General features: G+C 36.8%; 1 protein-coding gene across 4 annotated transcripts in view; it reads right to left on the minus strand.

Annotated features, from left to right (window-relative positions):
* The window catches only part of LRCH2 (leucine rich repeats and calponin homology domain containing 2), a 40,845-nt gene that overhangs the window by 13,508 nt on the left and 1,060 nt on the right, over window positions 1-26,277 (minus strand). For 2 of the 4 annotated variants that reach the window (XM_086850052.1, XM_086850051.1), the window contains exons 2-15: window positions 13,862-14,006; window positions 11,643-11,769; window positions 10,721-10,826; window positions 10,474-10,610; window positions 10,096-10,229; window positions 9,884-9,971; window positions 9,491-9,602; window positions 9,085-9,182; window positions 8,902-8,969; window positions 8,567-8,671; window positions 6,820-6,897; window positions 3,339-3,407; window positions 1,975-2,023; window positions 737-853 (exon numbers count right to left, since the gene is read on the minus strand). In XM_086850052.1, coding sequence (XP_086706178.1) covers window positions 737-853; window positions 1,975-2,023; window positions 3,339-3,407; window positions 6,820-6,897; window positions 8,567-8,671; window positions 8,902-8,969; window positions 9,085-9,182; window positions 9,491-9,602; window positions 9,884-9,971; window positions 10,096-10,229; window positions 10,474-10,610; window positions 10,721-10,826; window positions 11,643-11,769; window positions 13,862-14,006 — 1,433 coding nt within the window. The remainder of the gene's footprint in view (window positions 1-736; window positions 854-1,974; window positions 2,024-3,338; window positions 3,408-6,819; window positions 6,898-8,566; window positions 8,672-8,901; window positions 8,970-9,084; window positions 9,183-9,490; window positions 9,603-9,883; window positions 9,972-10,095; window positions 10,230-10,473; window positions 10,611-10,720; window positions 10,827-11,642; window positions 11,770-13,861; window positions 14,007-26,277) is intronic. The other 2 variants (XM_086850054.1, XM_086850053.1) reach the window with 1 other exon arrangement.

Consider the following 26,277-nt stretch of genomic DNA (forward strand, 5'->3'; position numbering starts at 1 on the left):
TGTATCTGAACTGTATGGCATGCTCTGATCTCCCAAGAATTTAATTTCTTTGAAGTTCCCTGGCATTTCACAAAGATATTTGATGGCAAAGATCCAAGAAACTCATAAGTGATAAATTTAATTTTAATTCAACCTAGCATTGCTCAGAACTCTCCATTTCTCTACATAGCCCGAAACAAATGTTACCCAATGCTGCTAGAAATTCCCCTCTGTTCTGCAGAAAGCAGACACTGGCACCTGCTGACTGCGGGTGCACACTACAGCAGCAAGGGAACACTGAAAATTTTCCTTCTGTAATGCAAACTAATGTCATGAGACCCAAAAGGCATACATCATTCCTAGAACCATGCTGCACAAAAAAAAAAAAAAAAGGCAATGTATATTTTCTTTGCACTAAAAATAAGTACATAAATAGCCAAATAAAAATCCCTCCAAAGAGATGGTGAAGGATCAATGATAGGATTGATTTTTGCTTTTGCCAGAAAACAATGAATTACTCTTTTATTTAAAGGATAAACAAAATCTTTGATCATTTTTTTTCTCTTGATTTTCTCGCACTCTCAAATTAACCTAAATACATACATATATATATTAATGAAAGGAGACAGGTAAAAAATTATATGTTACATTCAAATTTAAAAGCATCACAACCTTTGAGGATTTACCTTTACTTGGTTTTATAGTTTCTTCTACTCATTAAAAACAAAAGCATCACCCACTCTCATTCCCCCATTACCTTGAAATACTCTTTTCTAATTTGTTTACTTCTCCTTCTTTCTTCATTCTGCCAGATTATTGGCTGTGTTTCTGGCCAATGCTGCTCATCCACTGAATCCTTCTGGTTTTCCAGTGGCTATAATGGTCAGAAATACTTTCATGTAAAATGTAAACATACCTCTTATGTATTAGCACAAATTATTATGAACTACAATTGTTAATTGTCTGCCTGGCTCAATCTGGATTTATGACTTAAATGTTTAACAGTCTTAATGGTGATTCTGGTAGAAACCACTAATTTCTTTTCAAATTCTAAAATATATTTCACAGAAGAAAAAGAATCTGTGAAATAATTCTTCAGAAAATAACACTTTTCAGCACTGAGACTAATTTTGTAGGTAGGTTAGGAAGCTGCCAAATGCTGCCACAAATACACCAGTTCCAAGTGTGGTTAGCCACTATCACATCTTATTTCTCACTGTGGATACTCATCACACAGAGAAAGGATGGCTACAAGAAGACAGTTTGAGTATTTGTTGGCTTTTCCTATCTAAAAGATTATACTCCCCCACAAGCTAGAAGAGAAATCTCTTTTTAAAGTACTGTACTATGCAATACGTACTGAGGAGACAGGTAAAGTAGATTGATTCTTAAATAATAAAAAATATATATGACTGTCTACTTTATGAAAACTGAAAGTAGACAATCTGATTGAACTGTTTCCTACGGGTACCACAACGTTCCTGTTTCTTCTAACAAGAATAGGAGGGCATATAAAGCAATTGTAGATAACTAATAGATTAAAATAATAAGGCACTCTCTACAGTTTAATTATAATTTTGTCATATTATGCAAGCTTCTCATTATGGTATGGGAAATGAAAAACCTACAAACTTCAACTCATCTAGAAGTTGCATCTATAAACCAAACTGAACGTTATGGTGAGGCAATACCTTTATATGGAAAAACATACTAAACCCAAGAAAATAAAATTTATGTTTCGTTAGTTTTAAGACCTTAAAGCTGGTACCACATGCTTTTAAAACAAAAGGCCTCCATTACAAACAAGTCAAATTGAGACATAAGATCTCCAAAGGGTTTGTATTTTCCACCATAATTAAGACACTTTCAAGAACTATGTGTATAAGCAACCATATGAATGCATAAAAGTTTTCTGCCATAGAAACAAAATCAAGGAAACAATAACAACAAAATCACTCAAATATAAAGCCACCACATTTACATTTGAATATTTACCTGCCAGCTGTATGGGGACACTGGGGAATTCACTTCATTTGTTGAGACACTAAAAAGTAAGATGAAAGGTATTATGAAGCACACTACATTTTTGTGTACTTTAAAACAAGTTACTGAAAAACATTAAAAAAATGAACCCTTAAAAAGTGGCTTCTCCAAAGCCATCTGTATAAGATGTCACAATGTGGCTTAGAAGTATGATCACTTATCTAAAATCTGAAATCATATTTTGCTCTTCCTTAATATAACTTGACAACTTCCACATGACAGTACTTTATTCAGATAAAGCTTCTTTTGAATTTTTTAGTTTGTTTTGGATTTAAGTCTCAGACCTGCCTGTTTCATTAACAAAAAAGGAAAAGGTAAATTTAATTATTCCTCAATTACCCTATAAAAAAGAAGCCCAACAGAGGTGTACACTTGAATAGGTAACAGCAACTCATAGAGAAGAACATGTGGGAAGTAAGCAAGGCCTGGAAAGTTCCAAGTAACAGCTGTAGCATGAGTCACACAACCACAGGACATGTGTGCAGCCAGCTGTGCAAAACCACAGGTACCACTGAGAGGGGAGACAGCCAAAATAGGGTGTGTCAAGCTGAAGGAGCTGCACTGGGTCAAGATGCTCTGCTGAGTTGTAGCTGAACAGCAGAGAGCCATCTCCACCCCACTGCTGTCCAGCACCACCAGCAGTTACAGCATTTTTCTCTCCAAATTGGGGAAATTAGGGAATTTCCCAAGTCCCTAAAGACAAGGATTTGGTTATTTTTGATTATTGACGGTTTCTGGGGTTTTTTTGCTTTGTTTTGTGTGTGGGTGTTGTGTTTTCTTTTATTTTTTTTTTAATTCAAACAAAAAGCCTAAGTACAGCTCCTGCAGACAGTGGATTCGTCAGTAACACACCCTCCACAAACAATAAAGGTGTTGTAGGCTGAGCTCCCAGCAACACTTTTCCAACAGCTCTTAAGAGCAGTAAAGGACTGCCAAGGAGGAAAATTTAGATGCCTAAGCACAGCTCCAGTGCCACCCTGTGTAACACAGGATAAGAGACCTGCACAGCACCGTCACCTATGGGAGAAGGTACAGCCTTCCACACTGGAATTGGAAGTCTGAAACACAGATGAATTGCTGCCATAATCTGACCTACAAATTTGTTTCTGGATGACATCAATTTTCCTAAATGCTCAGAAAAACAGATTTTTCTTTTTTTAATCTGAAAGAAAGAAGCTCAAGAATACATTACTCTTGTAGCTTCAATTTCATCATCAGCTAAAAGCGGTATGACGAGAGATGTGACAGTAGTGACACAAACAAAAATGAATCTAATAAAAGATTGAAAGTTGTGATTCATTAAAGTATATCAATACCATTTTTCAGATTCCATTGGCTGCTTTGGCCTGCTCCTTGTGTTTACTGAAACGGAATGATTAAGAAGCCTAGAGGAAAAAAAAAACCAACAAAACATATTTAAAACAATTTTCTTAGAACATGTTACTTTCAGTGCATCACATTTCCTGTAAATGAAAAAGTTTTGAACATTAAGTGGCATCTTCCATAAAACTGTGTGTGTACACACAAAATCCAAGCCCATTCCTGCTTCCATCTGAATTAAGAGTATAATTTCCAGCTCTTGAAGTATTTCAAGTTCCTTATCTTAAGGAAGCAAAACTTGGTGGTAATTCAAACCAAAATGAAGTCTCCTCTTATTTTTCTACCTAAATAGGTACTATTTCAACTGATCTCACACCTGTGTAAAGTCATGCTGCTCTCAACACAAAAGATCCCATTGTTCACTAAAATTAGAATACAAAAGACGCTCTACCTAAAGCAGCCCAGAAAAGATCGAGACAGACTGAGCACAAAAAAGTCAGTCAGGAGGGGCAGATGAGAAGGTGACTGAGAAAGAAACACTGCAAGTGCAAAGGAAATGTAGGTAATAAGGTAAGGTGGAAAACTGTGAAACAGGCTAAGAACTAAATGAAAAATTTAACATAGAATTTAATGGACATTCCATTTTTCTAAAAGGTAAACAGCCAAAAAAGCCTAAACTTACAGAGATTCAGAATGGTGTTTTCATCTACAGCAAGCACATACTGTGTGCATGTGCACAGGAAGATGATAGGAGCTACTGTGGATGTTTTAAGTGTTAAAAACAACAAAACTATTGGTAACACTTAAAACAAAATGTTTTCAAGTAATCATCACCTTGAACTTAAGTGACGAATTCTGAACTCTTGAAGGTAGCAATATTACACTTTGACATGAAGTTCATGTGCAGAAGTGTGATGACCATGTATTTACACAGAATTATGTTGAGAACTAGAATGTATTAAGAATCAGTACACAACCAACTATTCAATGGAAGAAAGTAAATCAGTAGGCCCCTTTTTATATTTTTTCACCATTACATAGCGCAGCACGGTCATTAACTTTAAATGATTGATGATTTTTCAATCAAACTTCTCTGATGACTGTGATAACTTTGAGCTCAGTAATCTCATTTGCAGTATAAACCTCTTGTTGTGTGACCCCCAGTTTAACAGGATTATGAGAAGTTAAGCCTGTAAACCTGTAAATGTCCGTAAAAGTTAAAGCCTGTAAAAGTTAAGCCTGTAAATGTCTGCTGCACTCAGTCTATAGCATCTGCTTCCTATATTTTGTGTTCAGAAACTAAGTTTTGAGGGTGCATTCCAGAATTAATTTATACTACAGCCTGAAAAGTTTAGCCAAAAAAAGAAATATTCAGAGGATGAGTTATCAATCCAGAGTATAAACATGCTATTTTAAAGTCATTACTTTTTATAGAGAATCCCTATTTAAACTACCTTTGCCTTCAAGTGAAAGCAACAAGAAATTCAGTGAGACTTTGTAGCAAGCAACGATTATAAGTTAAAAAAAAAAAATTAGAGTCAGTTTGATGCAGCAATTGCACTAAAACTGACACTGATAGTGTAAATGCAGTGATTGTATATATCTAGGCTATTCCTTTTTTTATACTTATATGAAATGCAAGGAAAAACTATTCAAGCTATTATATATATATATATATATATATATATGTATATACACACACACTTTTCAGCTACTTTTCACCATTTCTGTGCAAAAAGTGTATAATTAATGACTGAGTTTGTGAACTAAAATTATTTGAACAAAGTATATTCTTATACTTCCTAAAACAAAACCAGTAATTTTTGAAAGTTCCTGTTTAAAAACTGAAGAATATTGATGGGGAAGTAACAGCAAGTTCAGTATCTGACATGTTGCAAGCCCAGTTATAGAAATCTCAATTTCCTGTGGAATAATGACCTTGAAAGCTTTTAACTAAGGAAAACAGTGAAGAAAATTAAGCTGAATTTACTAAATTGCAGGCAATTGGCAAAATAATTTGTTCAGCTGGAAGGGGATCTAGGGGAATCATTGCAGGCATGTTATTACTGTCTTCCAGAAAATACAATTCAAAGCAGAGTATGTAACTTGAAAGTAGAAGTAGCTCAAGTTCAAAAGTTACACTCAAGTGTGGTGGTGATGGTCCAACAATTTCAGCAACCATTGCCATTCATACTATCACTTATTAAAGCCAAAAGTTTTATTGTACAGGTCAATTATGGGGACAAATACTGATGATCTGACTGGTGAACTAGGAACTTGCACAGGATGCCTGTGCTAGAACTGCATTTAATTTCCTACTTATGATTCCTGTATATCACACCAATTCTGTTGTTACAGAGGTAGCACACAAACTAATCCTCTGCAAGCGTTCTAAAACCCAACACAATTTTTAAAATCTAAATCACTCAACACCACATATTTATATATTCTACTTCAATATAGTGCAAGCACAGCATCTACTCCAAAGTGCTTGACCAGATGAGAGAAAAAGGCAATGGCAAGACCAAAAATGATACTGGAAAATATTTTCTCAAGTTCCAGGATTTAAAGAGCAGGATCTCTTCTCAGCCACTTATACTTTCAGATTTCATGCAATGATTAATGGACACAAATGAAGTGAACAATGGTAGTGTTATTTTAAGATTAGCTATCTTCAAGTTTAGACAAGCAAGTATGACCTTGAATCTATAAAGGGTAAAAAAGACACTAGAAATCCTGTGCAGTGAGACAAAGATGATTTATTTTCAACTTGTTCCAGAGCAATCCACTGACTTCACATCTGGCTCTGCTTTGTGACTGAAGCTGTGCTCTTCTGGATTTAGACAGTTTTAGGAAATCGCTGCTGCCAGGTAAGAACCCAGACTTAATTTTGACACAAATTCAAACAGGCTCATTTGGAACCAATGAAAATTACTTAATCTAAACTAATCTACTGTCTTTTTCAAAAGACAAGGAATATCCAGACCAAGTTACAGAGCTTAAATTTATAAAGTAACAAAGTCTGAAATCACTTCATTCAACACCTACATGGCTTGAGTATAGTCTACATTATACTCCAATTTTATGTTACTGGTGTGGTTCATGTTACAAATACTTCCACCATGGGTCAAATGCAAAACAAATTGTCAAATTTGTCAATTAACAAATTATCAAAGTAACAAAAACACCAAACAAACAAAACCCCAATAAACTAAATGCTTCACTTTGCCTGAGGTACTATATCTGAGATTGTACAGTTAAAGAAAAATAAGTTTTATGTTTGGACTCAAAGTGTTCTTTGGATAACTTCCTAATTAAATGTTTTTCTTAATATTTCATCCTAAAGAATAAGATTGCACTGCAAATGGATTTTGATAACAAAATATCTTAGGCTAACTCAGCCAACCCCTTTAACTCTGTTTTCGTTCAAGAAATGGCCAAGAGCATTTCTTTTGTCCACATTTGAACTCTTTATACCTTGATGCACGTCCTGCCGCCCTGGTCCTCTGGAAGAGCTTTTCACTGAATGAAGTTCTATAGTTTAGTGGCCTTCGTCTGTATTCACATTTCATGCACACCAAAGCCAAAGACGGAAGGAGGAAGCAGGATAGGTTGATGGGAGAGGACAGGGAAGTCATTAGCACAGCAAGCAAAAGGAAAGGAGACTGTATAATACTACAAAAACATAGACTGAACAAACAGAAACGTGATTAGTAAGGAATTACTTTGTGATGCTTGACTTTCCTGAGGATTCTGATCACTGATTGACCATATTTTTCACAAATAAGCATAGAAATATCTTCACTAAATTCTAAATAATATTCTTATTGCCAGTTAAAAAACCCCATGAATTCAAAATCAGGGCTCAATTTCCTATTAGAGGAGATTTTGAGCAAAAATTCCTAGAGATTCAAAAGCAAACTTTAAAATATAAATGCTAAACTAAATGTAAAACTTAAGAACTATTAAAAGATTGCACATCTGAGTAATTCAAGACAAAGCAGAACAATTAGCAAGACTGCATTAAGACACACCAACATATGATAAGCAAAATTCAAGTTGCAGTACTTCAGAAGAGGAGTGGCTTGGCATTTCAAATGATTAGATAACAGGGACATACGCAGTAACACAAGAGCCTCATGCAACATAAATAGCCATCATATAAAAACCTAATATAAGAAAAACACCCTCATTCTCTCTTCCTTAATAGGAGAAAATTATGCATTCTTGGCCTTATTTGCAGCACTTTTGGTACTGAGAATACACCAGCATTAAGATTTCATTCTTATTTTTCCCCTTCTTCTGAACAACAACCAATTCTTGAATGCACGGCTTGGAGTTCTAAGCAAAACCTATTTTATCTTTCACATATGCACACTATTGTTACTATATTTACCTAATATAAAATGCTGGTGAATTTTTAAGATCCTGCAATTCATAATATTGGGGGTCTCAGTTTCTCTGAGCGCGTCATATGTATTTCAACCATCTTAAAAGCAAAGCATCAGAGTCTTATAATTACACAGAAATTTCAAAGAAAAGAAAACAGTATTTAAGCTGATATGAACTTACATCCATTTTTGTGGGATACTGAATGAATGGTATGAACTATTTTAGTTGATGAAGTACTATTAAATACAATTTTCACCTCTCAGAGGAGCTTACTCTTGAAGTACCTTACAGCATCTGCCTTCTTGGTAAAGGAAGAGGACAGAAACTGCTCCTACACCAGCCTGGACATTTCTGGTGTGACTCCAGATATTCCCTCCTGTTCTTCGTTTTACACAGTTGCTAATTTGTTCTATTGCATTCCTTTAACCTGCTGCTTGTTCCATGGCTCCTTTACAAAAACTTTTCTGTTGAGATGCCCATAATGAAGCAGAGAAAGGCAGGCAGTTGAAATGATGTATCTTTATACACAGATACTGTCATTTGATAAAATAATGTTCAAACCAATTTCCCCTTCAGTCCACTGGATATATTGACTGAAGGAAGTATCACCTAAATTAGCTTGTATTTGAATAAAAATAACCAGTCACAAACAATCTGTAGGGAGGTTGTGTAATTCAGACAAGAAACAAGGACAGGTGTCTTGACAGAATCTGTCACTTTAGCAGCTGGACAAAACTGTTCTCAGAATAAGCTGTCAAAAGCTTTTGGGTATAAGAGACGTTAAAGAATAAATTAATTGTAACAAAAGTTATTTTAACTAATATTGTTATACCTGTGTTTTTGTTCTTGCTGCAACAATTGAGCTGCTATTTTTCTTAAGTCAGTCACTTCTTTGAGCTCATCATCATCTTCAGCCAGCAGCTGTTCTTTCTGAAGTCTGAAAAATTAAACATTAGTGACCTGCCTGACTTCAGTGAAGCAAGACACAGAAATGGCTCATTATGGCAGTAACTAAGCAGTGCTTCCTATAAGCTTATTCTCTGTCCAAGAGGAACACCCTGTTCAATGTAAGAATTATTTCCTTCATATGCAAGGACCTTTAAAAACCCCACTATCACCCCTGCCACTACTAGTAAAACCTACTCAAAAAAGACAAAGATGATTTACCTTTTTTCATCTCCCCAGTCCTCATTTTGTTCTATTTTCTGGGATTTCTCAGGATGTTTTCCCTGCTCCTTCAACAAAACAGAAAAAAAAAAAAAAAAAAAAAAAAGTTAGAATTTAATTAAGGGTAAAGAAAAGAAAAAAATCAAGGCTACTGAACAGTTTTTCTTTTGTCAGTCTCTGTACCTTGACATAGGAGAGCAGGGGCCCAATCTGTGCATCTCCCTGGTCAGGGAGAGCTCCCTCCTCTGTGTTTGGATCAATGTAGTCAAACGCCTCCTGGTCTAGGAATGATTTATGAAGAAAAAGAAAGATATTAAAACAGTTATCTTGACCAAATGTTATTCCTGAGATAAAGAAGTACTTAAGAAACATGTCAGATAAAGATAAAACATAGAAATTGTGCCTTAAGCTAGAAATAGTGGGTTTTTTTTCTCTCAAGCCTTTTCTGCTTGTGATTACCTTGTTTTCTGAACTGATGAAAATACAATATCAACACACAATCCTATAATTTTGTGCCATTTTCTTACATTAGATTACCTATGCAAAGTATCTCTGTTACCTAAAATGACAAATGCACAGCTGCTATTACCTTTCTGTGGATCGAGTTTACTTCCCACTACGTGATTGTCATTCCTTAATGTCTGTTCCCTTGTTGATTCTGATATCTGGGAGTGAAGGCTGATTGTATCATCATCAGATGGCTGCAAAGACACTCACATTTAGTACAGAACTGACATGCAAATGGTATTATTGTATGATTTTTTCTATTCCTGTCATATCATATTAATTAGAATCAACCTTAACCAGAAAAGTTAAAGAAATACATAAATAATTTGTGTCTGACATGGCAGTCTAAGGGTTTAAACTCAACTGTACCCATTAAATGCAACTTAGTGGGATATTTCTCAAATGATATAAAATACAAAGGAAAAAGTTCTAAAAAATGAGAAATTACAAGTTTAACAGTGAGAAAAATACTTACTTCTGTAGTGGACAACCTTTTATCCCCATTATCACTTCCAATGCCAGAGTCTGGTCCATGGTTTTTATTGGGATAAAAGTCCTCCATGCTACATTAAGCAAAACAAGACACAACCCACACAAGAATGAAAGTCACAGTAGCTTCACTTTCCATAAGAAAATAAACATACTTTTCAAAATATGCTCTCTAGACTCAAAAACCTCACTACTCACCTGTCTGTGAGTGGCTGGGAGGGGATTCGTTTACCTAACGATGGAAGATCCAAAGAATCTGGTTTTTTGTCTATTCTGAGGCACGCCTGAATACTGAGGAATTTAAATATATGTACTTTGCCCTTTAAACATATCTGTTGGGAAACAGGAACAAAAAGAAGTCTTAATTACACAGCACGTCTGCTGAGAATACACCGCAAGAAATGCTGCACTGCATTTACAGCCACAACACCTCAAAAGGAGAAATACAAGAAATACAGATTAAAAAAAGCAAAAAAAAACCCAAAAACCAAAACCCCAACTTGATTGGTATAACTTAGAACAGCTTCCTCTAAGATCTTAATGTCAATTTCTGTAGTTGTGTGCTTTAATACTAACCTGTGCTGGTGGTATCTGCATTGGATTGTTATCCAAAACTATAACTTGTAAGTGACGTAACTTTCTGTAACAAATGGGAATTTCTGTAATTTTATTACAAGAAAAATCCAGCTTTACCAAGGGAAGGTCTCCTAATTCTGCATTCAGGAAAAAAAACAAAGAACATCAACAACAAAAAAGAATCAGTTATCTTCTTAACATGTTACCTAATTTGCCTACATCAATGGAAAGAAGATGAGTAGCTCACCATCTGGCAACATATGGAGATTATTTCTTCTTATGTTCAATTCTCTAAGTGACTGCAATTTTCCTATTTGCTGAGGAAGAACTTGAAGTTCATTACAGCTAATATCCTAAGAAAGATATAATTAATAAATCAACTGAACATCTTAGATGAAATTACACAGAGGAATACTGAGATCAAAACTATTATAAAGCATACTATTAAAGGAAAAGAAATCCAAGAAAAGAAATCTAACTATCCTGGCTTTTCCATGGAGAAGATGTACCATAACAGATCTTGCTGGTTTATGAAGTGATTCCAGAAATTTAATTCAAGAAGTTAAATCAATGAATGATGAAATAATGGATTTGAAACGAACACTGTAGCCTAGGAATCTGGAGTTCCTGGTGTAGTTCCCAGATCTGTCAAAAACTTCTTGTGCTATTGCTGGCAATTGACTGGCATTCTGCTCCTCTTCTAAAAATTCTTTTTCCTTAATAAACCTTGAACCAACCCATAAAACTAAAAATGTACAGACAGCAATAGCAGGCTCACCAGCTGTTTGGATACAAGCACTAGAGGGTGACAAAGCTGCATCAAGTGAACACAGGCTACAGCTATTTCTGACACTAATTTAATATTAATTTATGTAGACCAGAGTGATTAAACAATCACATAGAGTCTTTCTAGCCTTCTTATATTCTAAACAGGTATGGAATGAAACTCTCTCTACTATGTCCTTAATCATCATCAAGCATGTATTCTGGGTTTGACAAACTTGAAATATAAACCAAAAATATCAATAAAACACAGAAACTGAATTTAAATGTTGTAGTTCTATATTTAAAAATATTAATAATTTATTGTACTGAATATATAATGAATATGTAGTATATATATAGTGCTTGTAAGAGTACTTACTACAAAGATTTGCAGTTGTACTTACCAACTCCATTAGATCTCTCAACTTCCCAATTTCTTCTGGAATGGAGACCAGCTTGTTATTACTGACAACCAGAACTTTCAGTGGAAGATCAAACAGGTATTTTGGCAATGTTGACAAAAGATTTCGACTTGAAAGCAAAAAAAAGGGACAAGCAAACCTGGATTATAATATCTTTTTTATGAATATTGTAACTTTTCTCCCATCCCAGATGACTTTCTCCACCTGTAACAACTTCACCTACACTGTCCATCACAAATTCCTTATCAGATACACAGCCTATTTCAGGTATGTGAATTTTAGATCCCCATTTCACAGGACAGAATCTAATACCAAAATGTTCAGAGAAATTTGTTAAAAGAAATAATGTTTGCCACTTGCTTTTATCCTGCTGGTACCTTCAGAAGAACCACCGGATCTGACAGTCTACCAAGCCAGAATTTTATATAAAGGCTATTGCCAAACATGCCATGTTGTTGTGTCCCTCCTGAGCCACCACAAAAGACCCTAAACATTTAATTATTTTGCTGAGCAACAGGCTGGAAAGTAAGTCTTAATTAAAATGTATTTCTTCTGTGTATACCATTTTCCAGCTGCATGCACATATACTTGCTTTGTACACATAAAATACACTGCTATCCACTACTGGGTTTAAATCTATACTGAAAAAACTACCCATATTGATGGACTTCCATTGCCAGAAGCACATAATATGTTTCTGATAAGGTACATTTTAAGAAGTCATTGGAAAACAAGCTTGGTCAAATGTGATACAGAAAAAAAATTCCTGTCACATATACTTTACAAAAGTAAAAAAATAAAAATCTGTAATTGCTGTTGATTTAGGTAGAGCTAGCTCTACTTCTGCAAAAAAAAATATAGTTTTAAGCACTGATACTTGGGTTCATACTACATTAAGAAAAATACTAGAAGTTTTAGTGTCTAATTGATATGTATTCAAAGCATTGTTTTTGTAATCTAAAAATCTTGGGGTTTTTTTAAGATTTTCTCCATGATTACAGTTTACAGAACTGCAACATTACACCATAAAATGAAAGGAAATTTCTAACAATACCTTTATAAAAGCAATGTATTCATTCTGTTAAATTCTAAGTGAACAATACAGGTGAGTTATTTATACAAGTATGCATAAAGTCTCTTTTTATGTTGCATTTCAAGCAGATATGCCAGGCTTTTTTGGTTGAAGGCATGAGAAGCAAAAATATAACATGCAAGTAAACTTTTTTTGACCTGACTGTAAGAACGTGGGAATGAAGCAGTCAGTCATGTCACTTACATAGATTTCCTCTGGTTTTTCTGGGTTTTGAGTTTTTTTAGGAGCTGCCTGCTTTACTGTGAAATGCACAATACCTTTTTTCCACCGTATGAAGCCCAAATTAGAATGTGAGACCATGTGGTTTTCTCCTGCAACAAAGCACCTGAGCTAGGAAGGCAGAATTTTAGCCTGTTCTCCAGTGCTACAGCCCACACGTTCCTGCACTGTAAAACTGGTCCTTGGCCAGAAGCACAGAAATGGGGACAAAGCACTGTTTGGCAAAGGATCATCAGGAGAGTCACCTCTTGAAAGAAGTTAGAACTACACAGCATTTCTGGGTAAAGAAATGTATTCAGCACCTCAAACACCATCAAAAGAGAAATGGGATGTTGCTGAAGAAAGTTTGGCCATATTTTAGAAAATCCTGTGGTTTTGTATCAAATTAATCCCCTTTAAAATTGTGACAGAGCACGTTACTTATGTATTTGTACTCTAAGAACTGATATTTGCAGGTTTTGAGACACAGTAGGTTTTGGGAATTTAAATAGCTCTTAACTGAGAAAACTGTTTTGGATTTGATGCAGCCAATATCAGAACCAAGGAGTACTGTGGAAAGCAGGGTCAGGAGAGCTTCCTAGATTCTCTCTCCTTCCAAAGCTCATATTCATCTTCTGTTCTAGTGAGAAAATCCAACCACATGTTTTCCAAGTTTAAAATGAGCAGTACAGCAGTGAATGTAAATGATGTGCAAAATGAGCAGGACTTTCTGGACAGTAATTTATCCTCTTGATAGCAAATTTTTATAGCTGTAGTTTCTGAACACTGTCTGTCAACATAACATCAGAAACAAAGAAAACTCTGCAAACACAATGACCTGATGAAGCAAAACACCAACTCCCTAAAGAGGTAAGTTATATAAAGACCAAGACCAACCACCATTACTCACCTAATGTTAAGGTAGGTGAGCATTTGCAGATTTTTAATAGATTCTGGAATGGATTTGATGCAGTTGTGATACAAATTTAAAGTTTCCAGTGGTGCAAACAGCCAGACATCAGGAGGAATTTCAGTAAATCTGTTCTTTGAAAGATCTAGAAGCAAACAGAAAAAAATTTCCTTTTTTAGTCAAGACTTTCCCTGCAGTAAAAGGAGATAAAAGTACCCACTGTTATTCTTGTCATGCTCTTAAAAATTAAGGTGTTGAAAGAAGTGTAAAATAATTCCATTTTACCAGATGCTACTGCATATAATTAATACACAAAAGAGTCTTAAAATACTAAAAGATTATTGCTCAATATGCAATTACAACAGAAAGTAGAGGAGTGACAGGAATTCAAAAATGCATTTCCTACTACATAGTTACAGTTACAATTACACTGAATATCAATCATGATTGTCCCTCCTCTATCAAGTCTTTGTTCTGTGCAATTCTTGGCTTTCTTCCCCTTCAACTCCAGGCACAGCAGTAAACCAAGGTAAAAACTCCAAGTCATTTCTCCAGTTTGACATTTTGATGTTTGTTGTGTACCAAACATGGTACAATGTTTGATACATTGTACCATGTATCTCCAATGCTAAAACCAAGCTCTCAAAGCACCCTTACATAGTAACTGACATTCTCCAGCTACACATTAGTAACTTAGCTAAAAGGAGGATAAAGTTGCAAAACCCAATGCCACAAGTATTTCTCTATAAAAGTCAAGATGCAATTTCGCACGGCCTAAAAGCAGAAAGAGGAGGTATCTTTAAGCATGGAAACACAATTCTTGAGCTAGAGTTATTCTGACACTGCATGACTGCATTATGCAAATCTGCATGCAAGAATTATGACAAAACAGAGCATTACCAAAACGCACAACACCTCTGACTATATGAAACCTTGAAAAAAACCAGAAAATACAAATGAAATGTGACCCAAAATTCTTGGAAATTATCAGCTAAACTACCAAAACCTGTGCCATCGGAAGCCTACCAAACCACCTTGGAAGAAAGAGATATTTACTTGAGAACAACTGCCTAGTCTTATGAAAGGAACTCTGGTTGCCAACCCAAGACATTTCAAAAGGATGTGGTTTCTCAGAAATGCTGAACAAACTCTTTTAACAGAGAAGTAATACAGATCCCTTGCTATTTCAGGATTTAGTTCTCAGTTTTTAACACTCATATGGAATAAATGTTTCTGTTTAACTCCCATCAAATTATCACTGGAACAAACAGTTCTGCAAAAAGTCTAGAAAAGGGTTGGAAAATTGGCTCCAAGTCATTGTCAGGTTCAAAGAGAGCTCAACAACCTGAAGTTTAACTGACAAACCAGATATGAGCAGCATTTCCCAGGGCCAACAGTGGAATCAATATTGCTTAGCTTCTTCATCACCAACCTGGCAAACAGGATAGAATGTGCCTTCAGGAGGTGCAGACAGCACCCAGCTGGAGCGATGGAATGAGAGCCAGGACCTCACCTGGCAGACACCCAGCTTGAATAAAGGCTGACCTGTGGCAGATCCCTGCTCACACCAGTGTGAGCTGCAGGACAGAAGGGTAGAGGAAGGCTGTGCAGAGAACACCCTGTGATGCTGCTACACAACAGGCTGAGTGCAGGACACCAGGGTACTGAGCAGAGGGAATGGCCTCCAGAGCGTGCTGCAGGTGATCAGCAAACAAAATGGACTGGCACAATGAAACACCATCTTCCTGTGGAGTTATTTTTGGCAGTAGCTATAACTTTACTTCTTGAAGTCTAAAATATGTGAAATTTCATGTGCTATCTGGCTGTAACTCCATTATTTCCAAAAAACATTCTCAAGCTTAAGTATCACAAAGTCTTCCTATAAATCAGGGTATCCACTGCTGATGCAGAATTCTGCAATCTCTACCTGCAAGAGGCAGAAAAATACATTCCTGGGTTCAAGGAGTGGTATTCCTAATGAACTGTGAGAAAAATGGAATAAAGTCAACTAAAACTTTTCAACAAAACCTAAAAAGCTTATTAAAAAAATCTCCATGCTTGAGAAAGTTTTCACAACCAGTGAAGTTCATTTTCTGTTTTCCATGACATCAGTTTTCAAAATGTTGTTGAAAAATAACAGCTTTCACATGGAAGTTTTCTGCAAAACCCTTCTTAAACAAATGCTCTTGTTCTAATATTCAGCAGAGCACAACACCTGCATGCAGAAGAGATGCCCACAGTTTTATTCCTGGCTCAGTTCTAAAACCTCTACCACATGCTGAAGTCTTTGACACAAACCCATTTGGAAAAAAAAAAACCAGCTTTAAGCCTCTTCCTGATTTGGTTTCATAAGCAGCTGGAACAGTGACTGAAGACTGCTACAAAGGTCTAGTCCACAAAACAAGTGACAGAATCCCACCCCACAGCCACTGGTCCCAGGAGCAGCACTGTGGGTTGTACATGAATGAGAAGGCTCAAGGCACCAGGAAAATTTTGCTGCTGTATTTGCTTCCAGCCACACCTCAACCACACATCTTGGAAAGTCCCAGGTTAAAAACAGCTTTGCTAGATCTTCTGCATAAATAAAATCCAGAGGCAAGGCCAGACAACAAGCAGAGGATGCAGCAACTCTGCCATGGACAAGGGGTGTAATACTCCACGGGGAACATAAACCAGCTGTGGTTTCCAGACTGGCCTGACACAAATCACATCAGCACAGTCTGGCTGGAGCCCCTCAGTGCACCTCGTACAGAACCCATACAGCTGCACATCAAAATACATACCAAAGTCACTTTATTTGTGTATTACTGTAGAAACCACTTCTCTGGAGACAATGCCTTTGAAGACACTGCGGGGCAAGGATTACACCTTTTTATTATGAAACCCAGAAATTTATTAAACTAGGAAATGACACCCACTATCTCTCAACAATAAAATAAAAAAAGGCAAATGAAGGACTTCTATTCCAAGCAATTTTTCATTCCATCATTGCAAAACAGCATTAGAATAGCTCCAGGGGTTGGTTCAGATTTTTATGAAGAGAAAAATTTGAGTATCTATAGTTTTCCACAACATTCTCATATTGTACTTACGTACTTATAGCCTTTTAAAATTAAGTAAAGACAGTTTTATCCACAGAATGATTTCTACTCCAAAAATGTTTTCATAACAAACAAGAAGTCTATGAGATAGTACTGTCTATTATGCTAAGTAAAATGTAGATGTGAAACTCACACAATTTAGGTACTTTGAAGTACTTTAGGTACCTTAATACAATGGATGACCAAGAAAATACAGTCTGAAAAAAGGACGAAACTCTAGGAATAGAGTGGTCCTCTATAAACAAGACAGCTTCAATCCCACTTGCAGTGAAAGCAGGCTGCTAGCACTTGAGAATGGCTTTGTCAGGGTTAACGGACTGGAGAAGTAAGGAAAGCTGCTAAATGCAGAACCACAGATGATTTAAGTTGACAACTCCTCTAGAAGTGATTATAGGAATCCTTCACTTAACCAGTTTAGACTGGAAAACTCAGTGGGAGTGTTATGTGAGGACTAAAGAGAAGACACTACCCATGCCTGCTCATGAATCAAGGGGTATTTCAAGTCACTATCTCTGCAGGAACAAGGAAAGTGAGAAGTACACTTACTAAGGTTACTAAGGTTAAACTGAAAGAGGAACTACAAAAATATGAAGAAGTCAGTTGCCCTTTAGTTTTTTTTTGACAGAAAAAGTAAAGTCATTAGTTACTATAAGATAGTGATTTAAAAAACAATATATAGAAAGATCAAAATGAAAGAATTTTAGGAAATCAGTCTGGAAAGGAAACTATAAGAAGTGAGAAGTTATCTTGTACAAATTTAAGCCATGATCAAGAGGGAAAACAATAAGCTCAATCTGTCAGGTTACAGCAGTGTGCAGCCAGATATTTAAGTAGTATTAACTTCATTTGTTGTTTCGTTAAGTAGTATTTGACTTTGTTTTGCATTTTTCCCTATGGATGCAGTACTGCTTACTGTCAGGAATGTGCTGAAAAAACAGACTAGCATTTTATTTAAACCAGTAGAACCCCTTTTATATTCAAATATTATGTACACTACATGTTGAGTTTGAAATAAAAGGCTCAGCTAGGAAACTTACACTTGAATCTCATCTTGATATTTTAACATTTTTCATAAAAATATGATGCTGATCCAGGATGTTGGTGTTCGGCTTTTGTTTGCTCCAAAATGGTATTAAGAAACCAGATCATAAAACCCCCACATTCTTCACCCCACAAAACCCAGAACCACACTCCTAACTCATCACAGATTTTCCAAGCCAGCTAGGAAAAGCTAGCAAGGCTTTAGCCTAAACCAACCAAAGTCTAAGAACAGTTTTGACTGTAAAATTAGTCCTACAGAAGACAACTGATGCTCCAAAACAAGTGTTCAGACCTGATCTCAAAGATACTCTTTTAGCCAATCTAAATGTAAATCTGAGATCACCCCACAGAACATGGGTAAAATTCATTTGTCTGTCAGATGCAAAATGATTCTGGAGCAGAAGAAAGTAGCCTCAAATGCTACAGAAACACCTGCATGTGGCATCTCCAGGAGACACAATCTGTCAATGTCCATAAACCACTGACTAAAGAAAGCTTTGTTACATAATCAATGAAATTGGTTTGTTCATGCTAAGGGCCATTTCTGTGGTTAGTCACAGCAGACAGATCTCTCCTGCCTTGATTAGTTTCTCAACAAATTGGAGAAGAAGCCTCAGGAGAAAGGAACTCTTAAGCTTCCCAAGCTCACCTCAAATGGGATGTCCCTCCAGTATTTCCCTCAAACTCTACACATCTACTTGTAGCTTCACAGTTCCAATCTTAATGAGTGTCTAGTGTTGTTAAACGTAGAAATGCTTTAAAATTTTCTCTTCAAAGGAAAAACCTGGATAATTAAATAATAAATATCAGAATTCTTCAGACTTAATTATGTTGCAAAATGAAGTACTGAACAATCAAAATGCATCCAGATGTAGGATGATTTCCATACTGATATAAAAAGTAACCATTTCAGTTGCAAAGGAGACCAAAAATTTTGAACTTAGTGGCAAAGAATGTTCAAGAATTACAGCACCATAAATCCAAAAATCCATGTAACTGCATTTCACATACAAATCAACAATTGCTCTCCAACATTAAGAGCAATGGTGAAGGACAATACAGAGAAACTGAGCACCCATCTGCCAAAACCCTGTAGCTGACCACAAATTGTCAAGGAAAGCTACATACATTTGAAGTTTATTCTTAAAAGCTTACGTAGAAATATTTAACTTGATTTTTATCTGTTATGTATATTCAAGTCAAGTAGAAGCAGTTTATCTTCTGTTTAAAAGAAAGAAAAAACACTCCCAGGACTAGAGGTGGCTACAAGCAGCTTTTACTTTTTTTCCAGCTGGGTGTTTGACAGCATGGAATAGCTTCTGGTTTTGTGAAAGGGTATTACAAACAGATATCAAAATGGAATTTGGATTCTAGATCCAACAACTGAACATCTATGAAATACCTGCTTTATGGTTATCCCTGCCAATAAGTTTAGTTACAGACTTGATCTGTGCAGTTAAAATGACAAACAAACTGTACAGAGGCACATAATTGAGGTTTCCCATTAAGAACAGAGGAAGGGTTGTACAGGCAACCAGAAATTACATTTGACAGGTTCTGAGTTCTTGGCTTTTCATTCTAATCAGAACTTCTGAAGAAAAACAAAATCCTTTTTAAAAATACACTTTTACTACTTTAGAGACTTCAGTAAAAAAAGAAAACATCCTGTCAGACTGAGCCACAGTTCTTCCACATGAAGGAAATGTTTCTGTAACTGGAATAGACCAGTGGTTGTCTCTCACACTTCTGCTACCAGGGAGAAAGAACTGAGATCCAGCACACTGGCTCTGAAATCAAATCAGTCTTAAGAAACTCACTGCCCACCCTCACTAAACCCACTCTCCAAGTCTACACTAGGTGCACCTACACTGAACATGTCTAAATTGCCTGTTTGGTTCAAGCAACTCTTGTTTTTCATGTAAGCAGCCTCTGCTCATCAAATGCTGGTTCAAGTATGTGAGGTTTCTCCTGCAATCTGTACCAGTAGAAAACTAAACCAAAAGCTCTGACATAAATGCTGGAACAAATGAGGAGCACACTGGTGCTGGTCTGCTGCACAGTAATGCCAGTGTTGTCCATACATATCAGATTTGTTACTTGAGAGAAACACTGATTATTTATTTCAGTTGTGCAAGTCTGGGTGCTCAGGGGTATTCCACAAGTTAAGCACATCTGCTATCAAAACTTCTTACTATTTATACGTTTTAGTGAAGAAAGGAATTAGTGTTCATTGACTACAAGTTACACAGTTCTGTTAATAATCAGTATTCTATCAGCTAATGACCTCTCTCGCTTCTCACACTAACTAGCCCGTGTGCTCCGTCTCTCTTTGTTTGGTCAGTGGGTTTCTTGGGTTGGTGGTCCATCAGTCATTGTTGTGATCTCCAGAATTACCTATTATCCACTCAGAACTGATTCAGCAGAGATGCTGAGTTGGCTTTATAGGCTCCATCCTTGTCTTGGGAGTCCTGCCATCTGTCCTTGTGGCCCATAATTTTGTTCTCCCTGTGCCCACTATTAGTGTTACATCCTTCTTCCCAAGCCTTGTTAGCCGGCTCCCACATCTGACATCACTGAAGCCTATCAAGCCCTAAATCTTAAGAAGGCAATTCTTAAACCAGTAATTTTTTTTTTTTAACACCTGGACATTGCTTAGGGCTTACCTGTTAGTTGCTATTTGTTTCCCTCCTTGTCAAGCAGACTTGAAAATACACAAAGAACATTCTTTCTCAAGAAAATTTTACACAATCCACATTTTGCAACATGAGGATGAACTGAACAGATGAATTCAGGGAATTCTTGACCACATTGCAACATTAGAAAGATCCAGACATTTCCAACACAAGGTAACACAGTGCTCCAGCTCTGGAGTGTGTTCAGCTATTTTAGCACAGCATGATTTAAATGGAAAAATAAAAACCACATCACCAGGATCACTCCTCAGTCTGGCAAATGAAGGTGTAAATTCACATACCACATCAAAAGGACATAATCCATTACTTCATATCAAGGATTATCTTCCTCTCCATTACTGAAACTGTCTTGGCTCCGCAAATCTTGCAGAGTTTGAACTGGTAAGCAGAAAATCCCACTGGAAGCTTTTTTGTTTTGGCACTTCAGTATTTAGTCTAGAGTATAATTGTTAAAATGCTTTCCTACCAGAAAGAGTGAAATGCATTTTCTTGACAAGTCAGCAAGACTTCTTAAGCTGGCATATTATACAGCACAGGGCATTTTCCTCCCTCTTAAACTCACCGTCACTTACTGATTTAATTATGACAATTTCTTTTTTGACTTCAAAATTTTTTAATTCCAAATTTCTGTTTCACAGACAAGTACTTTAAGGGAAAGTAATCCTCATTTGGCAATGAAGCAAAGCCTGGGTTTGTCAAATATACACAAAATTCCCAGGACTTATATCAGCCTCTGTGTGCTCAGTAACACAAAGCTACAACCAACCTGCAGTAATCAGTGTTTACTACATGACTTATCTTTTGTGCAGATAAAATGGCTTGTCACTGGATAAAACAAGCAGAAACATTTTTGAAGCAAGCTAAACTGCTGAAAGACAAAGAACACTGGAGAACAAGGCGACTGCACTAAGATGAAAGCAGAAAAAAAACCTGAAGAAACTGGGTAAACCACTAGTCCATGATCACTGAGTGAACAGGGTCTACCAACAATTCCAGCATGTTCTCCTGAAACCTGGAGGCTGCTGCTGTAGCAACTTCAGCATCTGTTCTTATTGGCTGCTTCCTCCCTCTGACTCTGTCCTACTCATGCCAGACCTCATGGCAGCATTTAAGAACAGCCGCAGTCTTTTCTATTAGCTTAAAAATAATTCCATGGTATCTCTCATTACTGCACGCAACAACTTCAAGCAAACACTCTCAGAAACCTTTCATTCAGGTCAGTCTTTAACAGAACAAGTTCTCCTCACTACATCCTGCTTCCACCTGTGGGAACAGTGCTGAAGGGACAAATGGCAGGAATGCTTGGTTTAATACCCAGATGGTCGGGGATTTGCTCCCTGTGCGGTTACACCTGCTGCTCAGCTGCCAGTGAACCTGGGCTCACAGCTCCCTCAAGCCTTTTAACTTCACAAACCTTTTTTCAGAAGTCATACCTTGACACTTGGAAACACATTTGTAATAATCATGTCTACCAAGCACAAAACTATTTTAGTTCTATACTGGAGAATAAGACTTTATTTTTTACTTTCACCTGAAGTGTGCAACCTGTCCGGACATTCTCCTAACAAGTGGAAGAACGATGAACATCAGACAGATGTGGACTGACACAGAAAATCAGAGAACACAGAAATCTCTTCACACTGTCATGTACAACTTTCATTTCAAGGAAAAAAAAAAAAAAAAAAAAAAGATTTATCAAATAACTTCGCATTTTCTGTGGAACTCCAGCCTTCAGTCCTGTTTTAATTACTTTTTTGCTAAGGATAGATTTCAGCATTAAGTGCCAGCCTTAACTGGGACTATAAGCATGTGCTTTTAAACCCACTCCAACCAAGCAGCACAACTAAAATGGGAAAATACACTTCACCAAAAAGAGCATCTCAAAAAGCAAAAGCTAGTCCATTTTTCTTTATTGCACAAGGTTTTACAATAGAATTTGCAATCTAAATTATTTGTCACCTTTGCAAAAATAAGTAACAAGTAGAAACATATATCAAAAGAAGTTCCTTAGTTGATCAAACAAAGAAACATTAGAGATGTTGGATATTACAAAACACAAAAATAGCCGATGCAATGGCAAATATCATTTTGATGGTTGAAGATGGTAAAAAGTCAAAAAATCATACATTCCATGTTTTTGTAGGTCAGTATTTCAGATAAGACTGTAACACTAAATTTACTGGGTTTTTTAAATATTAAATTAAGACATAAGTGGTATTCTTCATAATACAATCCTTTTAGGCAGGCAAGTAGTAATAACCAGCTCCTTGAACTTCAAGTCATTGAATTGAACTTGCCCATCACACCAAGTATCCTTAACAAGGATCCTTTACATGAGCCTTCAGCTTATTTCCGCTTTGCCCAAACACTGGACAGGCTGTGAGAACACTGTGGAAATCTTCCATAATTGTTTATAAACTGCATCACTTCCAGATTTTGCATCAGATGCATTTTAGAGCATAAACACCAGCCCCTCTCCCCGAAAAACCAGAATCTGAGTTCCTCTTTTTGCTCAAATCTGAAGGAAATGCTGCTGAAGAACCACATTTTGCAATGTATTTGATTGCCAGAATGTAATCGAGATTTAGGATATACATCATATATGAATGCTAATTTTTTAGGTGAATATTGGATTTATTGCTGCTCTTCAGTTACTGCTGTTCTCAATTTAATCAACGACTCCACCAACAGAAATAATTTTATTCAGAAAGGAAAATATAATTGGTTTAGAAATGCCTACTGTAGAGGCAGAACTGCATTATAAATTAACATTCTTATGCACTTCACACTCAATATTAAACCTTGGGGGTTTAATCTGTAATCACAAGAATGACAATATACCTTAGGAGGGCCAGAGATAGGATGTAAAAAAAGTGAAAGACATGCAAGTAATGGTGACAATGGTCTCTGTAACAACACCATGCCAAGACTGGTACTGGCCATGACAGGAGGGCTCGCTCTCAAGTCATACTGGAATACACAGTGCTACTCCTCCATGCTATGAGGAGGAAGCAGGGGTGAGAAAGCAGAAATTTCAACATTCATCCATTTACAGGCAATCACTCACCTACTTATAATTGCCTGGGAGTCCCCTTAGAATTAAAAAGTGGGAATTGAAGCTGTTGTGACAAAGCCATAAACAAATAAGCCTGATGGTACTGCATTTTTCTGGATCTGTCAGTCATGCACCTTTTGTATTCATTAAATTAATTTTTTAGAAGGCACTCACTAAAAACTGGACAAATTGCTAAAGGCAGAGGTTGACTTAGGTTCCTGTGCTATATTGTCAGACTGAACTATCTTTAAAAAAATAAAACAGCAAACACACAATTCTTCAGCTAAGCAGACTGTGATTACACTGATGTGATAGACTCAATTACTTAACTGCCAGGGGGCCTAATGCTGCTCATACAGACAGAAGCAAAATTACACATAAAATTATTGGAAAATTCAAGACATCTCTTGATATCTCAAGAATTATTTTATTATTTTATTTTCTCTTCAGATGCTCATTAAAAGCAAAACAAGATCTTTTTGGGCAGCCATAAGACAAATTCAGATAAATAATAAAATAAGGATTTCCTGGCCAAAGTGCTACAAGGACAATTCACAGTTAAAAATAAACAAACAAACAAAAAGAGCTAAACAGCCAGAAAGGGTTACTATGCTTTAGACACATAATTTAAAATACAGAAAATATGCCTCAGTATTTGCAAATCAAGTATTGGCAAGCCATTATGTAAGCTAGATGCAAAATAAAATCCCAAGCTATTTTTGATAAATCAACAGAAGTTGTGCTTCAACATAGCTCTTGCTGACTTTACTGATACAAAGATAGAATATTCTGGGCTTACAGTAATACTGCAGATCCTACTGCCTAAGGGTTGGTGATATGGAAAAGAAATTGTTTAAAAACAAACTGGCCAGAGACTGTTTTTTTTTAATATTTGTTTCATGTACCACAGAATTAGATTTCTGAGTCACTGACTTGAAACAGAAAGTGAAACTCTGCAAAGATTTGTGACCCAAGGCCCCATCTCCTACATCTCAGCCTTAGCCTAGAACCTTGCTCATGGGGATATTTGCATGGGAAACAGGGACAACTGCTACAGAAATACCAGTAACTACATGACTTGTCTCTGAGGCAGCTGCTAATTCCCCATCCAACTCCAGGCCACACTGACACTATCAAGGATGTCCATGATTCCAGCAGAACACCGTTTACCCACTTGACAAAAATTTCTACAGATCAGGTCAAAATACAGACTACAGGTCTTTTGTTTACAAGCATCTTTTGAAAGATGTTTAAAATTTGTATTTCACCAGGATTCATTCATAAACCAGGATCACATAAAATCAGGATTCTCCCAAGGTGGTGCTTACATAGATGCAGATTAACTATTTCAGTACAGGATTTTAGAGCGGCAAGCAATAAGGCTATTTCTGCCAGAGACAGCCCTTAAAACATTTTCACACCACCACTCACAATAACAATTCATGCCTGATGGGAATGACTGGGCTTTACTACATCCTAAAATACAGAGACAAGATCACTGCAAACAACTCTAACTCAAATGCTCAGATTCAAAATAAATGGACAAAAAAACCTACCAAAATGCACACAGCAATAATTAGAAGCAAACAAAAAGTACAGAACCTTGATGCTCCAACTTCAGAATACAGAATCGTTTTAATAACAGACTGCTTATATGCCTACAATGCTTCTTTCTTTCAGAGTGTTTTCGTTATTAAATATCAACACAAAGCACTGACCGAAACACTGCTAAATACATTTTTGTACTACTACAAGGAAACTCCAGCTTCCATTATTTCATGGAACCTCTTCTTATTTCCAGGTACCATCATGGACAGTCTCCTATTCTAAACAATATGCCAGCTATTCATAACCCATGGGGAAAGAAAAGAAAACAACCCCCCCCTACAGCATTAATTTACTAAAACAACATTTTCAAAAGCCACCTGTATTTCTGAACAAAAGATCCTGGGCATCTCAGTAATCTTTTCGTCTAGCACATTATTTTAAATTATCCCTTTTTGGCAACTACCCCGGCAGCAAGAAGACCCACAAGCAAATGAAGATGAGCCACAATATGAGAGAACCTCCATGGAAAATGTAGCTTTGTTTTCTAGGAACCGTACACAAAAATACCTCCACATTTACTTCACCTAAAAGCCAGGGTAAATCCAGGCCCACACTCACGATATCCAAGCATTTACCAACACAGTGAACACATCAAGCTCTCCACACTCACTGCTGGATGCTCACACATCCCTCGCACCCGGCACTTGGAACCATACCCCAGGCGATACAGCTTTTACTGCAAGGGATCCGACACCTCAGAAGGTACAGGCCAACCACAATACGGAGCTCTCGTTCCCACGAGCGCGAACTCAAGCGCTCCCCTCACGCTGCTCCGGCCACAACAGCTGCAATTCCCCATCCTGAGGGCACGTACAGACCGACACAGGGGACAGACAGCCGATTCCCTGAGACCGCCTCTCTTCCCCGCAGGCACACGGACCGCAGCACCTTCCCTCCGCCGCGTAGCGAGCCCTTCTC

The sequence above is a fragment of the Cyanistes caeruleus genome, chromosome 14 (assembly GCF_971803275.1).
Source record: "Cyanistes caeruleus chromosome 14, bCyaCae1.hap1.1, whole genome shotgun sequence".
NCBI lineage: Eukaryota > Metazoa > Chordata > Aves > Passeriformes > Paridae > Cyanistes > Cyanistes caeruleus.